General features: G+C 40.1%; 1 protein-coding gene across 1 annotated transcript in view; it reads right to left on the reverse strand.

The window, feature by feature from the left end:
- Window positions 1-994: 994 nt before the first annotated feature.
- LOC120301446 (biglycan-like) overlaps window positions 995-22,683 on the reverse strand; it is a 51,213-nt gene continuing 29,524 nt past the window's right edge. Inside the window, exons 2-7 of the mRNA XM_039328704.1 lie at window positions 16,798-17,051; window positions 10,664-10,776; window positions 9,867-10,080; window positions 7,169-7,279; window positions 6,103-6,196; window positions 995-1,454 (exon numbers count right to left, since the gene is read on the reverse strand). Coding sequence (XP_039184638.1) covers window positions 1,010-1,454; window positions 6,103-6,196; window positions 7,169-7,279; window positions 9,867-10,080; window positions 10,664-10,776; window positions 16,798-17,035 — 1,215 coding nt within the window. The 5' untranslated portion in view covers window positions 17,036-17,051 and the 3' untranslated portion in view covers window positions 995-1,009. The remainder of the gene's footprint in view (window positions 1,455-6,102; window positions 6,197-7,168; window positions 7,280-9,866; window positions 10,081-10,663; window positions 10,777-16,797; window positions 17,052-22,683) is intronic.

The following is a 22,683-nucleotide window of genomic DNA, read 5'->3' on the forward strand; positions in this document are numbered from 1 at the left end:
TAAATATCTTCCTGAATTATTAAGAATTTTTCAAGTACATTAGAAGCTCTGCCACTGTTGAAGGTATTGAGGGATCTGATAAGGATCTTTGAAAAGATGATCCAAAGGATCATGGGTTGTCTAGTAGATTTTAAAATTCCATGCAAATAACCATGATTATTACAGTAGCACAAGATACTCTGAAACTATAAAATACAGATAAATATATTGTTTTTATGCACCACAGAGAATTTGCAAAATCAGTTTGCTGGGTTCTGGGTTCATAGTTCTGGACTTGCAGTGCAACAGAGCCAGATTCACTATGGAAAGGGACATGAAAGACAGTTTGGAACCAAAAAGGCAATATATGGATTGGTAAAGGATGGCAATGTCTTGTTCCATTTGAATGTTTTCTATAGGTATTTCAAAACAGAATCAAGAAGACAGAGTTCTAGATATCTATGGGTCATGTCATCCCAATCAATTTTCTAAGGTTGCTCATTGTTGAAGTTTGAAGTATGATCTCCTAGATTCCATGTCCTTCCTGAAACCTAGATCATAGGGTCATAGAATCATAGGGCTGGAAGGGACCTGGGAAGTCTTCTCATCCAACCCCACACCCAAGGCAGGAGTCCTTATTCCATCCCGAACAAACGGTTGTCTAATCTTTTCCTGAAAATTTCCAGTGATGGAGTATCCACAACTTCAGGAGGCAAGCCATTCCATTGACTAATTGTTCTTACTGTCAGGAAACTTCTCCTTAGTTCCAGGCGGGATCTTCCTCTAAAGATCTTCCATCCATTGCTTCTTGTCCTGCCCTCATGTGCTTTGGAGAATAAATTAACCCCCTCTTCCCTGTGACAGCAGTTCAAGTATTAAAAGATGGCCATCATGTCACCCGTAAGCCTTCCCTTCATTAGGCTAAACATACTTAGTTCCCTGAACTGTTCATCACATAGTCTAGCTTTTAGACCCCTTATCGTGTTTATTACTCTTCTATCTGACTCTTTCTAGGATCTCAGCATCTTTTTTATATGATGGTGACCAGAAACAGACACAGTATTCCAAGCGTGGCCTTACTAGTACTATAAAGAGTGGTACTATCACTTCTCATTATCTTGACGTTAGCCTTGTGTTGTTGCAGCCTAGGATTGCATTGGCTCTTTTGGCAGTTGCAGCACACTGCTGGCTCATGGTTAAGCAGAGTACGTAGACCCTTCTCACAAAAACTACTGCTGAGCCAGGTATTGTTTATTTCATACCTGTGGATTTGGTTTTTCCTGTCTAAATGCAGGACCTTACTTTTCTCACCACAGAACTGCATCTTATTGGTTACCTGCAGAAACTTGAGATCAGGCAATCCTGGGGGGACTCTTGAGAGCTTGTTGTTATCCAAGTGCAACTCACGTAGGATAGGCAGGAAAGCAAGACTGCCATTCTCAATCATGCGAATATTGTTGTGTCCGAGGCCCAATCTATGAGGAGAGAAAGGGGATATAAAGTTAAGTGGAGATTTAGTGTGATGCCAACTTGTGTACTTTACAATGCAGAAGAAGATCAGCCCTCACTTCCTTGCATTCACTTTGCCAATGAGGTGTTTTTCCTTGTTCCCCCCACCACTCTGCCCCAAAATTCTTTCTCAAATTACTGGAAGTCTAAAACTGCAGAGGTGGGGACAAGCCATGAAATGGAAGAGTAAAGATTTTTCTTACTTTTCCTTCCTTCAGCTATGGAATCTTTGTTGCAGTTGCCCTGTTTTGATTACAAAATTTTAGATGGAATTCCGATGATGGGAAGATTACAAATAGTAATCACATGACCCAGGACAGTGCAATTGTTAAAAAACATGTCAGTTGACAAACATCCGAATTTTGATCACATGAGCAGGGGGATGCTGCAACAGTAGTAGGCGTGAAAACTAGTTGTAAGTCACTTTTTTTTCAGTGCCATTGTAACTTTGAATGGTCACTAAACGAATGGTTGTAAGTCCGGGACTACCTGTACAGCACTCTTACTTTTCCCCTAATAAAGTTTTGGAGAAGGGAGAGCTAGAAGACAGACCCAAAATCACTTAAGTAGTTTCTCTAACTGAGTTACAGAATTGAAACTAGTTGCCCTAGTCTAGCATCTCCACCATCCTGGCTCCTACTGGTTATGTGTGAATTCAGTTTCCATCTAATAAACAGCATAAAGTTTGTGGACAGGAGCAAGTCCCAAGTCCTTCGATAAAGTCCACCCTTTCGACTCTGTGAGCCAAGGGAAAGTAACATTTGAAGACCAGATTTCTTTTGGTCCTGGTTGCTTTTTTGCAGCTTACCCATCAAAGATGTGTCTGTCTGTATTACAGATTGCACATCAAAGCTCAGGCAATATAGTTAAATATTATAGATGACAGATGAAGATGGTGATGAATGAGAAAACAAAGACCAATCAGTCTGTGCATTTGTGTACAGATATTTCAATTTCCAAATGAAGCAGGAAACAAATGTATGATTACGCTGCCATCTTCTGTCTGATTCTCTCCAGTCAGCTACCTCATTCCTTCATGCAGCAAGCAGATGTCTGGGTGTGCCACACCAACTGCAGCTATGGATTGGATAAGTGGACCAATAAGGAAAAGGTGAGAAGGAGACGCAGAAGGATTTCGGCTGCTGTTTGGTGTAAGATATAAAAGTTCACATTTCTAGAGTCTGGATAGCGATGCTATTTGGAGCCTATTTAAGCAGAAGCGAACGCAACAGAAGCTTCCTTTTTACTGTACCACAGTGTTTTTTCTGGCTAGGGAATGCAGGCTGGGTTTTCTGGGAGTTGAAGTCCACACATCTTAAAGTTGCTGAGTTGAAAAATAGTGCTGTACCACCACCTCAGAATACACATGGGGTTTACAAGAGTTGCGTGTCTGAAAGCTGTGCTCCAGAGGTATTAATGCTCTGTGTGCAATTTTGTGTGAAATAAGGCCAGCGTTAAGATAAGTGACTTTTCTGGCTGGAAAAACTGCCAGACTTTCTGAGTATGGCTTCAACTTGAATGTCTTCATCCAAAATATTGACAAACATTAGGAGCTGGTCCCCAAGGAGGAACACAAATGCAACGTGGAAAGCAGAGGATAAAATCATGTCCCTGAGCAGTTGTCTTAACTGTACCTCATCAAAGGCTAGGATGCCCCATGCAGTAAAGCATGTGGGCCTCCAATGGGCACTGAGTTTGATCTTATGGGGCAGTAACAACTTTGGGTAGTAATTCAATATGCAGAGCAACCCAAAGGGAAAAATGAAAATCCTTTTTCTAGCACTGCAGTCAAGCTGCTATTAACATTTTTTTAAAACTCAGAAAATTCTTTCTTCTCCTGTCATTGCATCCAAATCAGCCCAAAATCAATGCATAAAAATCAAAAGTGGAGGGATTCAATCCTGAATCAAGGACCTTAATCTTTTGGGCTTTGTCTGATTTTTATACAATAGAAATGATGAAAAGAATGGCCTCTTGAGAGGCAGGGAAAGCAAATTCTTAGAAAAGACTTTCCTGATCAAGTTTGTCTCTTCAGATCAAAATGCTTAAAGGAAAGGAATTAGAACACCCGTTAAAAAGTTGCTAACAAATATAGCTCTTTCCCCCTCTAGTGGCTGAAATAGATATTGAACTTAAAACGGTGAGATCATATTTAGGCCTAGTTTAAATAGGTGTGAAGCTTATATAATAAAATAATAAAAACTCCACCTCCTATTTTTTTCATCTTTCTCAGATGAAGCACTGACTTTATTGTATCTATGTTATATTATTTAGAACAACATTAGTTCTCCAAATATAAATTTATGAATTGGAGGATAGGCTAAAATTCGCCTCACTGGACAACTTAATGACTATTTCTAAGAGTGATTCTACTTCAGTTATTAAGTCATTTCCTTTATCAGATTAACAGAAAACAATTGAAAAATTTAGAAAACTGAATTTTTACCAGTTGATTTTCCAGGCCTGTCTTCTCAATCTGACTAGAAACTGTTTTAATTCTTTGAAATTATACTCTATAATAAAATATGGTGAAAAACAAATATTTTATCATTCTCTGACTTGAGGTTGCATGTTCAATTTGTTTATCACATTCACACAGCCACCATCTTTGTTCATTGATTGTTTTAGATGTGATATAGAGACCACTCAATAACTTAAAATGGCTTGGTGATGGCTGTTTTAAGTCATCCATGACAGGGGAGAAAGGAAAGAAACCAGCTGGCACAATTGCACATGGTCACACTTAATTATACACCATATTGAGCATGCTGTGCTGTAGTAGGCTCCACATTTGCATATTTCTACCTCCCATTTCATGCTTGGAATACCTTCTGCTAGTCTGAACCATGGAAGATTACTTATGATGACCTCATACAGTTGCAGTTCTTCTCTAGCTTGGAGGAGCAAGGTCATGAGCAGCATCCTGACTAATCACTGAGCACGGTTGAAAATGCTTTCACCTACAGCCTGTGGGAAGGGGGGGGGGGAACGGCAGTTGAAGTTTCTCAGGAGCTTGTTGCTAGGGAGACCACAGCTGAGCTGGGTGGATATTTTAAACCCCCAGACATTTTAACATTTTAGCCAGTTAAAGATTCTGAAGGAGTGCTTTTGTGGCAAAAAAAAAAAAAAAAAAGGAAAAAGGAAAACGAGAGGGAGGCAGTCCAGATCTCCCTGACACTAGTAGGAGATGACTGATGTTACAGGTGTAGGTTTAGAAACAGAGAACTGGAATGAATCAATATCTAGTTCTGCCTACCCAGGTAGTTAGTGGGGGCTCTCCTTCATTTTAACAGAATGCCTCTCCTCTCCTCTCCTCTCTCTTCCCCTTCTTATCCTTTCTTATTTGGTGAAACATTTTAAAGAAATGCACCTCTTAAATGCTGAAGCAGAATTGGTGGCCCAACTGTAGGGATTGCAAGTCAGGAACAAGGGAGTAAATGGTTGTTTGTATCTTTTGGGCACCAGCTGGTGAAAAGCTCTATTTTTGTGTTTTGAATACTGTACATTTGTTTTCTCTTTGCACTTCCTGTTTGCTTCTTATAGATAATCTGGGCTTTAAACACATGCTTCTTGAAAATCTATAACCCTCCGTTTTAGCTATAATTTGTAGTATGTTTTAATTAGGAGGATGGAAGTTGACTTTGGGCCCATATTTGGCACCTGGGCAGATTGTCCCCAGCATGAGGGGGGGGGCATCTAGGCAGAAACCTCCAAGATAGGATCACTCTGTCAGCTACCAAGTTATGGAAGAGATGGAACAACTTTGCTATATGTGCACAAAAATTAAAACTCAGTGGATCTCCTCCCTTGGTCCTTCTAACTCCATATACTGTATGGCATTTGGTTTTGTGAACAACAAGAAGTGATTCCCTGCAAAGACCTTGGAATTACAAGGCCAGAGGAAAAGGAAATGAGGAAAGAAGGTTCAAGGCCAGAGACAAAGTATTATTGTTACATCATGCTAAAAAGTGAACCATAATTGCATCTCTAGGGAAACTAAAACTTGTATCAAAAGTATCGTGAGGATGACCAGTAAAAAAGGAACATTCCTTCCATGTTTAAAAAATAACTCTTACTATATATTCACTCTGAACATTTCCTATTTTCTAAACACATTTTTGCCAGCTTGATAAAACACAATTTGCTTCCTACTATTGTATTCCCCCCCCCCTTTTTTTTTTTCCTGTGCAACTAACTTTGAAGCAAGGAACTGCTTTGGCTTCCTTGTTTAGAATGGGCAATGAGAAATTGTGGACAGACTTGAAGTAGGATAATTTCCTTTTTTTAAAAATACTCAAGCTTATTTTCATTTCTCATCTTTATGTTGCAAAGTCTGAAATCAACTGCCTTGTACCTCAGTCATACCCTAATTTGTAGTTCTCCAGATGTTGCGACTCATAAAAACTGCAGATAGTATAGCCCAGGAATGCTGGCTCAGGAATTCTGGGAGTTGAAGTCCACGAGTCATAAAAGAGCCAGGATTGCCTACCTCTGGTATAGCCAATGGTGAGAGAGGTTGCTCTGTAACATCTGGAGATTAGTGACCTTCCTATTTTGCCCCAGATTTCATCTGCACAATCCTGGCAAGTTCTTCAAGAATGACTCTCCTATTACCTGTAGATTTTGGAGTAGCGGATCAAATCCTCTAATTCAATTGCCTGGACCTTGTTGTGGTCCAGATGTAGCTCAGTTAAGGTTTCAGGGAGGTCTGGTTGGAGAAGAGTAGGAAAATATTAGTCTTTCTAAAATCCACAGCATTCCAGAGTGCTTCAAAACAGATAAAGCAACAATAAAAAGAGAGAAACTCTAATTACACAATGCACTAACAATGGTTAGCCAACTTTTATAGTTCCCTGGCTTAACTCAATGGCCTGAATTCATGTATAGCATTGAGTCATCATTAACCAAATACGCTTGTTTTGTTGAATGAACCCTGCCGTTAATGTTTTGAACTGAGAATGATGCTGCAAACAAAATAAAATGGGATATACAATAGCAGTAATGCGTTCTGAAATGCTCTGAGGCCACAACATTTGTACTGGTTTACAGAAAAGGAGAAATTTTCCTCAACAGGAGAAGAATTCCATTTCTATTTAGCATATATGAAAAAGTTCTGCTCCCAATGGAAAGCAACAGAAAAGATGGGACTTCTTGTAAAACTTCATCAGGACAATGGCTACTATGCCATTCACTGTGTCACCTCCACTACTTATGATGGCTCATCAATACCTCATAGTCGAGTTGTATATGATTTCCAGGAAATTGCAGGTTTTGTCTCTCAGTTGTCTAATACTAAATACTTCTCATCCTACTATATATAGTCTAACATTAAACTCTCCCCATCCCATATGATCTGAAATTAGGGAACTAAAAAGAAAAAAAAAGAATCCTTGCAGGAAAAAGAAAGATGTATTTTGGGGAGAAGAGACCAGAGTTCTAGGGGAAGAATAAGGGAAAATCTCTGTGTCTTATTTTTTAAAAATATGGTCTCCTTCCTGTGTCACTGCTGTGTCCCTGAATTCAGCTGATATCTCTCAGTATTCTTTGAAAAAAACAAAATAGTTCTGCACTACCTTTGGGATTAAAAGCTGAGAGAAGCCATAGCCCTGGGTTTTATTAAGAGGTAGATATGGAGAAGAAAGGTAGATATGGAGAAGAAAGAATATGGAGAAGTTATCACCTTTGGGTACACCAGTGAGCTTTGCTTCTGAGATCCTCAGGTAGTTCAGTTTTAGGCCATCAAAGGCACCAGGTTCAAATCCACTATTCTCCAGAGGATTCCCACCCATTTCTGCAAAAAGAAGTAGTTTCATATAAAACAACAGTGTTCAGCTTTATCAGATCCAGATTCACCCAAGCTCTCTTCTGCAACTTATGGCATATCTTTAAAAAAATTATATATGTGTCCTTCTCCTTCTCTCTCTAAGGTAGCCATGTACAGGAAGAATTAATGAAAAGGGCTACAAACGTGGTAAGAGAGATACTGCACATCGTGATCAGTCTTTAGGAGCCAAAAGTACAATCTGTTTCTATTTGATTATGGATTAGTAAGGCCCATCTCCTCCCACCCTCCTCCAACTCAGCTCCAAATTTCCCTTTCTTGAACCCATTTTTTTCTTCTTCTTGGAAGAAGCAAATTGTACTTGCTTGCCTGAAACACGCAGTTCCACCCTCAAAGCTTATGGGAAAGCAATTAAATGTTCATTAAATGCAACGGTGATGTTAACAGAATAAGATATGTATATATGATTCTACGCTTTAAATCAATTTGAATCGTTTGCATTTTTAAACAAATTTATTGGTGGAGCAATTTGGGCATTTTTCTCCAAGTGGTCTTGCAGTTGTAATAAAGGCAGGGTCCGTATTTTCCCGAAAATGAGACCCAACTGGAAAATAAGCCTTAGTATGATTTTTCGGGATACTCATAATATAAGCCTCAACCCAAAAATAAGCCCCAGTTAAGATCGTCAGCCAGCCAGACACATCTAGTGCCGTATTTCCCTGGAAATAAGACCTAACCAGAAAATATGCCCTAATGCGTCTTTTGGAACAAAAGTTAATATAAGACCCAGTCTTATTTTCGGGGAAATATGGTAGTTCTGAAAAAGTTTATTGAATGAGAAGCGAAACGTTTTCAAGGGGAAAAAATCAAGAAAGTCCAGTTGCCTTTGGAAAAGCAACTTTGGGACAATCGTGACCTGGATGACTGATAATCTCCATAGACACAAGGGGAAAGGGAGAAATGTAGGAATTAAACCACTGGGATTGATAAGAATTGGTGTCTATTTTCCATCTTGTCAGAGGACAGTCAACTGTTTAAGGTGTCTTCATCCCAGTATATAAAGTTATTAAGCTAGCTGTGCTGTGTCAAATGCCTAACTAGCTTTGCCCGAGTTTGGGCCCTGGAGTCTGATGCTTGTGGAGAGTGTAGAGACCATGACTGTGTAGGTAATTCAACAGATTTGCGCTATAGGGGTAGACCATTCATCTGATATTATTCTAAGAATGTTCTCTATTGTTATAGCCTTGCTGGATTCATGCAATGCTGCAATGGTGCTCCGCTCTCCCAGGAAATGCTAAATGTGATTCACTTCCCTTCGTGATTCTTATTTGTTTTTTTAAAACCTGTAATTCAGCTGGAGTTACACCTGAAAGGGACATGGAAGAAGGGGTACACAAAGTAGTCTAGTGATGCCTAATAGATCCCTGAGGTCACACCTATCTCACACCTGCTGCCATGCTGAGTCTGACAGATGTTTTCCCTGCCTGTTGACAATGCTGAAGGGTTTGATCAATGTGTATATTTAGGGCATTATCATTTGGAGCAGACTTGGAGCCAATGCAATAGATACAGGATAGGGATTAGCAGAGGAGGTGGGAACAAACATTTACTGGGGATGTAGATGAGTAGATAACAAACTCAGTTACAGGGAAAGGCCCTAAAAATCTTGATGGAATTTTGAAAGAGACAATGGATATTGTTAATTATGGCATCGTATTTTGAATGAGTCAAATTTGGGGGAGGGGGGAAGAACTCCTCAGCTTAACATATTCTAAAATCTTAGAAGTTTTTCAAAGCTGATCCAGGCCTATGTAAGTCCTTTCAGGAGGCAGTAGAATAATTTTGTGAATGTATTTGACATTCTAAACTGAAAAGCTCAACTTTCCGTGGATTGTGCTTTAATCTATTCTCAAACATACTTAATGAACACAGTTAAGAAGAAAAGTATATGCAGATTCCCACAGTTCTTTTGCTCATGCTTTGTTCCTAAGTAAGTAAATAAACTGGAAACGAACACTTTCAAACTTCATCTGAAGCCAATATTTAGTTTATTCCTCCCAAATTGCTGGCTTGCAAAGGTAGAGTTCTTTGGAAAGGTGAAAAAAATGGATTTCTGAGCCCTCTATTCTTGATTTTTTTTATTTGCTCATAGGTTCACATGAACAATGGAAAAGGACCTCTATGCAAATGTAGCCAATTGACTCTGATTTGTTAATGTTCATTCTGTGCTTTTTCTCAACTGTATTGTGCATATCACTCTATGCATGCTATAAATTTATGCAAATGAAGATGATTATGAAAACGTATGCCAGGAAGGCAAATAAGGTCAGAATATAAATTGACTGTTAATGTATATTTGCATTTCCAAAACACTGGGTAACATTGGGAGCTGCAGTGGCCTTTTGGTCTAGTCTTGCTTGCTATTAACCATATTTTTTTTTAACGGACCAACCAACATGTCACACAATATTGGATGCAATTTTCTTCATTCTAGAGAACCATTCATTGGGGTCTGTGTCTATGTTTCTAAAGAAAAGGAGCAAATACAAGGCGGGCCTTTGGGAAAGAAAAGTGGGGAGAGGTGGTGATGCCTCACCAATGCAATTCATATTGTGGAGCCCATTGAAGACAGCTTTGGGGATCTTCTTGATTTTGTTCTCATGGATCCGGAGTTCCACCAAGGAGTTGGGCAGGTTAGGAGGAATCTCCACCAAGTTGTTCTTGGAGATGTAGAGTTTCTGCAGCTTAATCAGAGGGCTAAAAGCCTTTGGATGGATCTTGGAGATCTTATTGTTCACCAATACCAAAGCCTGTGGGTAGAGTCATAGAAAGAGATGACATGTGAGCAGCATTTAAGCATGTGCTGACATAGATGTAAGAAGGTGGAATCTATTATTATCCTGGCAACCCATTTTTGCAGCTAGAGAAATTTGCGAGGAAGTCCTGCAGAAAAATTAGGTATCAGATTCCCATTGGTACAAATAAGACATCTGCATACTTCCCAAGTCTGCTTGCAGATGGTAATCATATAAAGAAAGGAGCAATACTGTAGACAAGATAGATGCAATTATTTGCACTGGGAAAAAAACAATTTAAGGAATGGAGTGAGACTTGCAGAAATCTTTTAGCAGAGTATCATGATAAAGAATACAGCTAGTGGCTCAAGGTTTCCAGGAAACATAATCCCAGGTGTTTGAGAGAAGTGGAGGTTGCAAATAGTGAAGGCCATTCATGTTGAGATGTTCAGTGTTCCAGGATCCAGTCCTGGCAGAATAAATAGATTTTAGTGCTACACCTGAATGAAGCTACTGTATATTCAGAGTGAACCCAGCTAGGTTCTCCTGTCCTACTTATATCCATTAGAAGTGGGGAGGGGTCTTTGGCAGTACATACATAGAGGCGAAAGAGCCCTTTAAAGTCATCTTTGCGCAGCTCCGTAATGTGGTTGTTTTGCAGATCTAGTAATGTGGTGTCTGGCGAGATTTCCTTAGGCACTTGCTTGAGACCTGGAAAAAACAGAAACAGGCAAGTCAGAAAAGTCAAGATTGGCTACACAGATAGATGAAGGGATATCCAGGGCAGATAGGCCTGGCCAGGCTGAAACAGGACCAGCTAGACAAGGCTGGAAAGCCAAAGTGGACGGGGCCCTGTACTGTGAATCCCAGAGAAGAGAATGAATTTAGCACCTGCTGAAATTAAGGCTCTGGAGCCCTCGCTTCTTTTGCACTTGGCTATTCAGCCCCACACATTAATCACAGCCCACATTAATAAGATTATCTACCCAAGCAAGGAGGAAAAATATTCAAGTTCTTGTTTTACAATTTATCAGTGAATTTTAAAAACCTTGCAAGCCGTATAAATAAATTAGCAATAAGTATTCCACCCGCTTTTCCCGCTTCTCCCTTATCATGAAGCGTAATCAATGATGTGTGTGTGTGTGAGGTAGAGCATCATGAATGGCCAGGAGAACCAAAAAGGGGCAGCACTTGTGGTCCAGCATGCTTTCCAGTTTCTTTGCTCCCTTTGCTTGCAATTGTTTCTTGCTAACTCACAATGTATGACATAAAGCAACAGTGTTTGGGTTTTCCACACATCTGTCAGCCAGTGAGTTGAGACAGTCCAGCACAGCAACATCACTTTCACAACTTGATAGTTGCAAATGTCCACAAGAACGAGAGCATGAAGATTAGAAGCTCCACCTTTTAGAGTATCATACTGCCTTACAGTTAGCTCTGCATCAATATGCAAAGTACATACAATCCACCAAGTACTGTTGCTCAGTTGTACCTGGCTGAGGCTATTGTAAGCCACTGAACCATAGGAAATCATAAGCTGTCTTTGCAAGATTTGCTGTTTCCTTGAGAACAGTGATGGCCTGGCGACTTTCAAGAGTTGGGCTCCCCTGCATTGTCTTGAGAAGCTGCTTCATGCCATTTTACAGAGGAACTGTGTATTTAAGGATGGTATATAGCTCAAGGGCAGAGGGCGAATGCCTTGCATGCAGAAAACATCATGTTCCTGCCTTGCTCTCTGCAGCCAAAAATGGATTGCATGGAAGAAACTGATGGGAGGGAGGGGGCAGAGCTCCAATTGAGAGTTTGGAGGGACACTGCCACCACCAGCCAGAACTGGTGTAGATGAAACAGAAATGCCTTCAGCAACTTGATTGTCCTCTTTCTGTCTAGAACAGAACAAAAAAAATGTGCGTTGCTTTGGGAGCTATTTTGCTCAGAAAATGGGCCACTGGCAGAATGCCAGTTCTGGCTCTCCTGCAGTGCTCAACTGGTGAGAGCTCTGATCTCAGCATTTTGAGCAGGAACGAAGATGTTTGCATGGCCAGCATTGAAATATTTTGCAGCAGTTGGAGATGGGAAATGCATCCATGCAGAAGCATCCTCTGGCATATTCCCAACTCACATTATGATCCGGAACTCCACATCAGCTTTTCCATAACTGGCTGTACTTCCTCCTCCTCCTCCTCCTCCTCCCTCCCTCCCTCCCTCTCTCCCTCCCTCCCAAAAAATTCTTATGATCTGGACTGACAAGCTGTGCCTGGGTTCTGATTAAAACAAAAACATGTCAGCATTCCAAGGAATTCCTCTCTCTGCGTGGGTGGAACAATACGGCAGCTGAGTCACTTCTTCATTAGCTCAGTGAAATACAGTCCTGAGCCCTGGCACAACAGTCTTATTCTGATCTGATCACTGGATCACAATAAACCATGCTGTATAATGGGCTGCTACCGGTATTACAGTCACAATATCCTCATGTGGATTCGCTGTGACACTGCCCACATACTGCATTCATCTGTTTACCCTGTTTATAGTCACACAATGCTAAGTCACACTTGGTAAATCTGATGTGGCTCACACATGATTAATGTGCCAGAAGCAAGCTTTTATTCAAGGCTACAAGAGGGATGAGGGATAGACACTGCTTCTACACATGCCTGAAAAATATTCACAGAATTGTTGCTGCTGTGTTAAAAGTATGTGGTAGAGATGTTTTCTTTATCAACTGCATTGGAGATGCCTTGTCTGGAATGAACATTAAATTCTTGCAAAAACTGCATCTGTTGAATGTCTGCTTGTCTGTCTCTAATTTATTCTCTAAGTCTTAACTATTAATTTACAGTGATTAAGATGGCCTAACTCACAACTCCATGAAGAAATCCTGTTGCACAGCTCAGAATTATCAATAGTGAAGACTTGTATTTTATTTTACCTTGACCGCTTCAAACAAGGCCATTCATGGGCTGGCTCAATGAAGAATGAATAAACTACTGCAAGTGACTGTTTCAAAAAACCGGAAGCAAAATAGAGGTTTTAAAAAAAAAAAAAAATTACCTGCTCTGAAGCCTTTTGTGAGTTTCACAAATACACAGATAATCTGGCAATCAGAATTTCATTCCTAGGCACCCTTTTCTTCTTATACAAGAAGATAGAACTGTGTCAAAATAATGCATTCAGATATACAGCTGCGCATTACACACAAAAGTCATTGAAAAGTTAACATTAAAATAAAGATGTTCCCTCACATTTATTGTTTGAGAACCTTGTTTAAGTAATTTTCTTGGGTGATTCTGGCTGTATCTCAATCTAGGGAACGGGAAAAATTGCTTCACATTCTGAGTCTGGTGACTTGGCTATCCCTAATATGCCCCTCACACATCCTCCTCTGTAATTTGTATTAGATTATACAGGTAGTCCTTACTTAGTGACCATTCAAAGCTACGATAGACCTCCCCAGAGCTGCTTGCATCCCACTTCTGGAGTTCCAATGGCCACACACCCTGTGATCACGTGATAACATTTTGGGCACTTGCCAACTAGCTTGCATTTATGGCAGTTTGCAGCACCCACAGTCCCATTACTGCAATTTTTAGTGTTTTTTGCCTGTTTCTGGCACTTATGTCCAGTTTCTGGCAAAAAAAAACCAAAAAAACCGTGCCGCAGATTGAAGAAAATGGGTTCATTTAATCATCAAGGCATTTGCTTAACAACCCCTGCAAAAAGGTTGTAAATTCAGTCATGGTCACCTAGTGGTCCACTTAATGATTGCCTTAATGATACTCAACGTACATATGTAACTCCAGGCTCGATTTACGTTTGTACATCAAGGATTACCTGTAGATGCTTTGGAATCAGTGTGCCCTTTTGTATAATCTGAAGAGCACAGATAGATTGAATCTGAATTTCTTGATAAATCTCTGGGTGAGCTGTAATAAGAATATCTGAGTCCCCACTATTTGACTGTAGCAGCAACAAAATCAATAGATTGGAATTAAGAGACAGAACTGTCAGCTCCATTCAGTTCTGCTCATGAAAACAAATTTCTGGACTCCAAATCCTTTGCTTTTAAGTGCATCTATTTCAACCAAGGTTAAAGGGTTTTGTTGGGGGTGGAGCGGAGGGAGCTTTAGTTAAAAATGAAACTGAAAATCAGAATTGGTAACCTTGAAATTTGCCTATCATTGCTAAAGGAGATACATACACATGTATGTACCTAGATACACATATGCACATTGTTCTAACCTTGGAAGGGGGCTAAAACCTTTTATAAGTCCAGAAAAATGAGATAACATTAGGAAGCCGCTCAGGCAGATTCTCCCCTGATTTATTAGGGTATGAGAAGGAAAAGGAGTGACAGCACAATCAGTCTCTTGCAGGACTTTCTATCATAATTATTAGTTTTTGTTAGTTTCTATCTCTTTAATTTAAAAAATTGAATAAAGGTTTTTTTTGTTTTTTGTTTTAAAAAAAGACACCCTTTCTTTCTTTTTCTTTTTTTTTTACTAGTATTTCAATAGCAGTCACTGGGATGGCCTGGTAATCCTATTTGAACCTACTATCCTCTGGATGGTGGCCTCGTCTCAACTCTGAGCTATGATTTATAAAATCCTGCACTTTTTACACCTGCAAAACACCCATTCAGTTGAGAAACACGTGGAAAATAAAGAGCATCAGGACAGCTTTAGTCCCACCCTCATCCGAAACTTTTTTCTGTTGCCAAGGCAAGGTGTGGATTCCCTGTAAGGGAAGACCAACTATGGTGAAATGAAATAAGTGGAACAAATAATTTGAAACTTTACTCAACTGCCATGTATTTCACAGAAATATATTTGAATGTGAAATGCAACTTTGAGCAAGTGCAGAGAAGTGAAGCTCAAGTGCCCCCTTGTTCCATTTGCAACGATATTAATAAATTAATCTTAGGTTCATCTTCTTTAAAATTTAAATATAACAGATAGTTTCCAGATTGTAAAGACAGTTCTGGAGACTGTAATGTTAACAATCAGCTGTGAGGTTTTTCCTTATCAGCAGAAACCCAAAATCTCCACCCTAACAAATGCAGAGATTGTTTCTAAAATATTTTAGTTGCTGGAATTCTTGTAAAATTATCCCTTTCATTTCAACAAATCTTATTTTGGAAAGAACAATGTTCACTCTTAGGCTGTTGCCAAAGAGGCAACTAGTTAACTAGGTCTTAGCTAGTTAACCTTAGACTTTATTTTATTTTAATTTTATTTTCAAGGCAACAGATTATTTCTAATCTCTCTTATTTCTAATCTTTCTATCACTGCTTAAGGTTTGAATAAATCTGCCAGCTCAATTTTGATTTTATTGTAGTATGTGCTTTTTCTTAGTCTGAGAGTGGTTTTATTTGTGTAGTTGCACCATTTATTATATTTTACTGGTTGAGAAGAGTTTGGGAAAGAACTTTATCTCTCTTTGTACATATAGGCCATATGTCTTATATATTCAGAACATTATTTAGCACAAATGCTAATAATAATAACTGTGAAATAAGTAACAAGGATGTCTTGTAGCATGTCCTACTTTGCAGGCTAGAAAATGCTGGTTCCTAATAAAGATATGCTCTGACCACAATTTGTAAACATCTTATGGATTATCATGACTTGGTTTGTTGATATAGCTCATCTAGTTAAAAAAAAAGACACAAATTAGCTAATGACATTCTACTTTGGCGTGAACCCAATCAACTGTAATTTACAATGTGGTTTAGCACAATGGATAAACCACATAGACAGTTTCCTCTTTTATTCTTCAACTGCATTTAGAGTCTGCCCAAGAGGTCTTTGTTTACACTCAGAAGCTTATTTGACAGACAGAGTGGGGGCAAGGAAAAGGATGCCAGAATGGTAGCTGTCGTGGGAAGTTCTAGCAAGATTCATGAGAGGCATTGCAGACTTCAGCAGTATGTCAGTTTCCTTTATTTGATAATACTTTGCCTGATGGAAAGATCTAACAATTCCAGATGGTTGCTCTTATCTGTGCTCCCTTCCTTCCTTCCTTCCTTCCTTCCTTCCTTCCTTCCTTCCTTCCTTCCTTCCATCCATCCATCCATCTGCTAAAAACCTATCTAGAACTAAGGAGAAATTTCCTGATTGTGGGAAGAATTAACCAGTGGAATGGTTTGCCTCCAGAAGTTGTGAGTGCTCCATCACTGGAGGTTTTTTTAAAAAAATTGGTATAGGGCGGTGACCAGGTTGAGCCTGAGGGAAAGGTCAAATGTGTCATCAGTCTCAAGTCTCTTCACGCCCACAAGAGATCTAAGTTCAGCCCACCTTGAATTCCATTGACTCTTATCTACTGCCAATTTGCTTTGACTTTTAGTAGTTCAGATTCTAGTAGAGAGTTTAAGCTTACAATAAACCATTATATTCATTTGAACTGCCTGGATTGCCTGATTTCTGGCATTTGACAATTGGATACCCATTTAGATTGAATGGTATAGATCTCCTGCTTGCACAGGGGGTTGGACTAGAAGACCTCCAAGGTCCCTGCCAACCCTATTACCGATATTCTATGTTCTAATATTGTTTTTGGAACAATAATTTTGGAACAATTGTTTTATATTTTAAACTCTTTTGTTTCTTAGGTTTAAATTTTCCAACCATGGACATTTACCTCTGTTCATAGCACCAGGATCTCCAGAATAAATGCTAGATCACAATCTTGCCCAACTGCTGTAATCTTTCCCTCCCCCTCAGGAAAGGGACTCACCCAGATCAGAGCATTGGACCACCCTTAGGTGGCAATGACAGCCAAAGGGACAGAGGCCTGGGTAGAAAGGAATGTCTTCTGCCTCAGATCCACTGGAAGTAGGGAGGATCCCAGAAGCCTCTTCCTCTTCTTGGACCGAGGGATCGTCCATGGAGAAGTCCCAGAATCCTCTTTGTACAAATGGCAATTCACTGCTCACCAGACCCAGGAGGGGCATCAGAAGAAGGAAGTGTTCCATAGTGGGAGGTCCCAGGCTAAGATATAGAAAAGATGGGCAGAGATCAGAGTGTGCTTGGAGTTGAGATTCTCGAGATCCTCAGAATCAGAATTTCTTTATTATTGATAATAACTTTCAGCGTGGTATTATTGGGCACCTACCAAAGCCCAATGCTCTGAAAGGAGGACCATAGCTAATCTTTGGATTTTTTCTGTTCCTCTTCAGTGACATTATAACTTTGCTTAAGCCCATACCTGTTTCACTGGTTGCTCTGCCACAGCTATCCACTCCCCCCTCCCATTTTCCCCTATGAGATCTAGAGTTGCTGCCATCCCATTCTTCTCATCCCTAGATGACCATGTGGTAAATGGAAATGTCCCTTTTTGTCCTTTTGCATGAAACTGTGGTGCAACAAATTTCTTGCTGCCATAGATATAGCCAAGACCACCATCTTCATTTTGGTAGACGGCTTCAGTAATTGGTGGCTGATCCTCAGGCTGTACATTGTGACTCAGCTAACTCAGCAGACAGGAAGGGGAGAGGGAAAGGAAGGGGGAAGGGGGAAGGAAGGAAGGAAGGAAGGAAGGAAGGAAGGAAGGAAGGAAGGAAGGGAGGGAGGGAGGGAGGGAGGGAGGGAGGGAGGGAAGGAAGGAAGGAAGTGCAATGGACTCACTTTTTCTCCAAAAAATTCAAGAGGATATCATAATTTCCAATTCTTCCCTTCTGGTTCTAAGTGCTAAGAACAAATCTGAATTGAGTCCCATCTAGCCAATCTAGTAGGACTATAGTCCTGACTGGACAGCCAACACTTCTGGGCAGCCCCAGGGTGAGGGAGGTTGCAAATTACTATGACTTTATTTTTTATTTATTTCAGTTATTTACGGTAACACTGTATTTAATTTAAACTAAATTAAATTAAATTTAAATAGGGAACTTTATTTAATTCATGAAACATTGATATGGATGTGGCAACCTAGTGACTCCATAACGGAATCCAGATTTGAATCAGGCACTTCCTAGCTGAGACTTTGTACAGTTAATTATTTCATTACATGAAGGAGAAGAGACAAAATCCAAGCCCTTACAAACCAGGAGGGATGGGTGATGAGTCAGGAACACCAGAAAATGTGGAGAGAGTGAGTATGCTCACTCCAGTGTTGATTGTGCAATAAATATCTTTCAAAACTCAGCCCAGAATTGCTGGAATAATGACTAGGATCCCTGCCAATGGTCTGTCCCCCAAAGCTGGCAACATATAGCTTAGCTTCATTCAATCTAGGGCCTGCAAACAGCTGTAACACTGCTTCTCTAATGGTGCCAACTCGGTCTGCCAAGAAAGACTCGTTTGAAAGCACTGGTGGAAGATTTTGCTTTTTCTTGTTTGCAAAGGAAATGGGTGAAAAGGAAACCAGGCTGAGCTGGGGAGACCTCTTTGTTACTAAAGCCCTCTGGGCTTGCTTATTTCAATTATTAACCATACCATACTTCAGCCAAAGGCAATATGTTCTCTGGCCATCACCCAGATCCTCCATCTTTCAAACCCAACTTTTTCTAATTAATTTGGGATATTCTCTTATCCTTTTTTTGGGGGGGGGGAGACAGGAACAAAGAGTGCCTGGCCCGCAATTCCTCTACACTGCTAATAGCCCCTCTTTACATTTGGAGCCTCTCATTGCTTCGTGCTCTGTTTTTTGACTTCTGCTTTGCAGTTGTAGACAAAGTTTTTGTCTTTTAATGAAAGGCTGCCTTACTTTTGTTTATGTAACTGAACTAAAGCAGTTTCTGGTAGGGCAGTTGACTGAGTTAAATTTGTTCCCCTCTTTCTGTTACATGAGGTACCTTACCATCTAGACAGCAATCAGCCTCTGCCTCATTTCTCCTCCCATGTCGAAGCAACTGTTAAGCAGTTTTGTACTCTCCACAGTGGCTGCTTCATCCTTCAGATCTGAGTTAACCTCACATCTGGCCTGCAACATCTCTATTATCTGCCTTGGTGGTCCTCTCAGCTATCCTGCTGGGACTCTCCTTCTCTAGTCAGTACAGGATACAAAAGGAATATCCCACACACTTTCAGTGCATTCAATTATTTCTCCTTTTAATCCTCCTTAAAATAATTGCCATTCATCCTTCTAACTGTTCTAGTCTTCATGATGGAACCTGCTTTTCTCTGTCATATCTTTCCTCTCCTTACTTTTAGAACTTTTCTATAACCTCAGAGGCAGCTGTTTGGTGTCTACCACAGTAACATCTGTATTGCATCCAATGACCTTCAGGTTCAATTCAAGGTATTGGTGATGGCCTATCCATGGCATATGGACTGGTTACCTAAAGATTTTCTCACATGTTTTCTGCCCACCTCCCCAGTAAGATTAAGCAGAGTGGGCATACTACAGGTCCAATCTTTGAAACAATGCATCTAAGCGTGCTTTCCTTACCATGACACCTGTCCTCTGGAATATTAGTCCCCCTCCCTCCTCAAGTTTTCATTGCCTTGACCTTGTCATCCTCTATGTGAACTTTGAAAATAGGGTTCCGCACTGCCCCCAGGAACTGAGAGGGTTTTTTGTTGGATGATATGCATGACCAGATCTTGTTCTTTTTTAAGAACAAGGGTTTTTTTAGCTGGTTTGACTCTCCTGGAGGTTTCGGAGTGATTATTGGTTGCTTTTACTGTAAACCACCCAGAGTTGGTTGAGTCAGGTAACTCTAGAAATGTAATCAAGCAAACAAACAAATTGTCATCAAGTTCAGCAACTGCAGCCAACAGCCGGGCTTCCTGGAAATTCTGAGAATTGTAGTGCCAAACATGTGGGGGCATCATTGAGGAAAGTGTTATATACAGCCTACAAACAGATTAGGCACATTCATTATAACAAGAGTGAAGAGGAAGCTGCATTTTTACAGTGCAGAATTTTTGGGAGTCAGGTGGTGTACAAAGGGAACAAAAGTAAAATACATAAAGAAAAATTTAAAGACCAGCGACACAGGAATGTGCGGTTGAAAAAAAAAAATTTCAAAATGGAATGAGCATGTAGCAGAAGGTGAATGATCGTCTCATTCAGAACATCACCATCAAAATTTTGTGCCTTCTAGTGATTGTTTAAATCTTGCAGTTTTCCGAGCAAGATTTTCAGAAGTGGTTTGGCATTTGCATTCTTCCCAGGACTAAAAAAGAGGGACTGGTCTAAAAATCACCCAGCTGCCCTAACTATTACATTCAACCTTTTTATTAATAACCTAATTGAAAAGTAATGAAATGTGCAGGGAGGTCTGGACAATACCCGTGATAACAGAATGGGATTGTAATTTAATCTGGATAGATTGGAAGATTGGACCAAGATGCCCTTCAATAGGAAGAAACATGAGGCATTACATCTGAGAGGAAAAAAAAAATAGGAAATGTATAGAAGATATAGGATTGATGGCTTGAAAGCACTAGATTGGAAAAAAGGATTAGGGTATGGTCATTGACAACAAGCTAATCATGGGCAAATAATGTGAGGCAGTTGCTAGAATGGTTAAAGCAGGGGTGTCAAATTGCTGGCCTGCGGGCCGGTTGCGTCATACAGAGGCCATGCCCACCCCAGCTCCAGCAATGCAAAAAAAGTCACGATGCATCATAACATGTCACATGACACAGCGAGTTTGACACCCGTGGGTGTTAAAGCAATTCTGGACTGCATCATAGTAGTGCTACCTGAACGACATGTGATGTCTTTATACCCCTCTGGTTTGCACTGGTGAAACCAGACCTGGATTATTTTTTACCATTCAAATTTCCAAAAAGATATTGACAGGTTAGAAAGGGTTTGGAAGACACCAACGAAATTAATATAAGGAATGTCTATGCAGATTCTCAGTCATCCAGGTCATGGTTGTCCCAAAGGTGCTCTTTCAAGAGAAAACTGGACATTCTTGTTTTTCTTTGAAGACATTTCACTTCTCATCCAAGAAGCTTCTTCAGCTCTGACTGGATGGTGAGAAATGGAAGGATATATACCAGTGATGGTGAACCTTTTAGAGACTGAGTGCCCAAACTGCAACCCAAAACCAACTTATGCATCATCAGGTGCCAGGTGCATGTGGCCCATTGGCTGGGTGTGGCCCATTGGCTGGGTGTGGCCAATGGGGGTGTGGCCCATTGGGTGGGCATGGCTGTGATGGTAATGGCAGACTGGGTGGGACTAAAAAGTCAATCAATCAATTCCAACTTTGTAAGATCTTTTTTTTTCTCGTGAGAAGTTGAAATTGAGTGATTGATTGAACCTTTTTTTTTTGCACATGGCAGCAGAGGCCTAAAGCAAAAAGGTTTTATAAAACCCAGCTGAAGGCCTAGGACTGGGGCGACGGCACGCAAATGAGTGCAAATGAGTGTGGAGCCTTCTTGGAACTGATGAAAGGACTGTGTTGTAGATTGGAGACAGATAGGCTCCACACCACTCAGGTGATCCTATGACACAAATAAACCTCCAGGTGGCCTCAACGACTCTCTAAAATAATGCAAATGACCAGCTGCCTGCAAGGAGTATAAATCTTTCCATTCCGCACCATCCAGTCAGAACTGAAGAAACTTTTTGGATGAGCAGTGAAATGTCTTCAAAGAAAAAGTCCAGTTGCCTCTTTAAAAAGCACCTTTGGGTTAATAGAAGGACTTAAGAATACACCCTCTGAGGATAGGGGACAGGATCTTGGGTTGTTCACCCTGCAAAAAAAGAAGATTGAAGGGTGATAGGATATCAAATCTATGAAAGGGTGCCATAAGGAAAATGGGCAGGAATTATTTTCATGACCATGGAAAGTAGGGCCAGAAATAATGTGCATAAGTTGCAACTACCAATATTTTGTTTAAAAATAAGAGGAAAATTCCTGATGAAAAGATCTGTGCAACAGTAAAAGAGTCAATCTCTATTGACAACCATGGGTCTTCCTTCTCTGGAGAAAAGGTTAGGCAGCCACTTCTTGTGAATGGTTGAACAGTTTTTTCTTGAAGATAACTGGGTGAGATTCTTATGTTCACTTCCAAGTCCACAGTTCTATGATTCTACAAGTCTAAGAATTGTAATTGCAATGATAATTTTAAATTCACATTCTCCAAGTTATCCTAATTGCAGTTATTTTCATATCAGAGTCCATCAGCATTACTAAAGGCTGGATGTTCTGAATTTAATTGAAAGTAAATGTCAATTCTCCTAAAATGATTCTCCTAGAAAATTTGCTTACAAGCAAGTGTTATTCAGAATAAAGGTCTCACAGTATTATAAAAAAAAAAAGGTTGCTTTTTGTGTCTGGTAATAAAAACACTGAATCTGAAATAAGAACTCTTTAATTAAAGATACCAGGACTCTTATAATAGAATATTGTCCACTTCACAAGACCTGCTCTTGCCATTGCATTGTATTACCAACCATCCCCACTCCCTAAATTTCCACAAATAAAATAAATCCAGGAAAACAGGATGCAATGACATGACGTTCCTTGGATATTTCACAAAAAGTGAGTGATTGAAAAGCAATATGAAAGAAAAGAGGGTTAAAGGAACATACTTCCTGCTTATTTTTAGCATAGCATTTTTCATCTGTTCTTTGTGTTTTTTTCTGATGTGTCAGCAGACTGAGCTGCTAGCTGCAAATGTCTATACTAACTGTAAGTCATTTTTCCATTGTTAGGAT

This window comes from Crotalus tigris, unplaced genomic scaffold (assembly GCF_016545835.1).
Source record: "Crotalus tigris isolate CLP2741 ecotype Arizona unplaced genomic scaffold, ASM1654583v1 scf7180000024383.4638030, whole genome shotgun sequence".
In the NCBI taxonomy this organism is placed as follows: domain Eukaryota; kingdom Metazoa; phylum Chordata; class Lepidosauria; order Squamata; family Viperidae; genus Crotalus; species Crotalus tigris.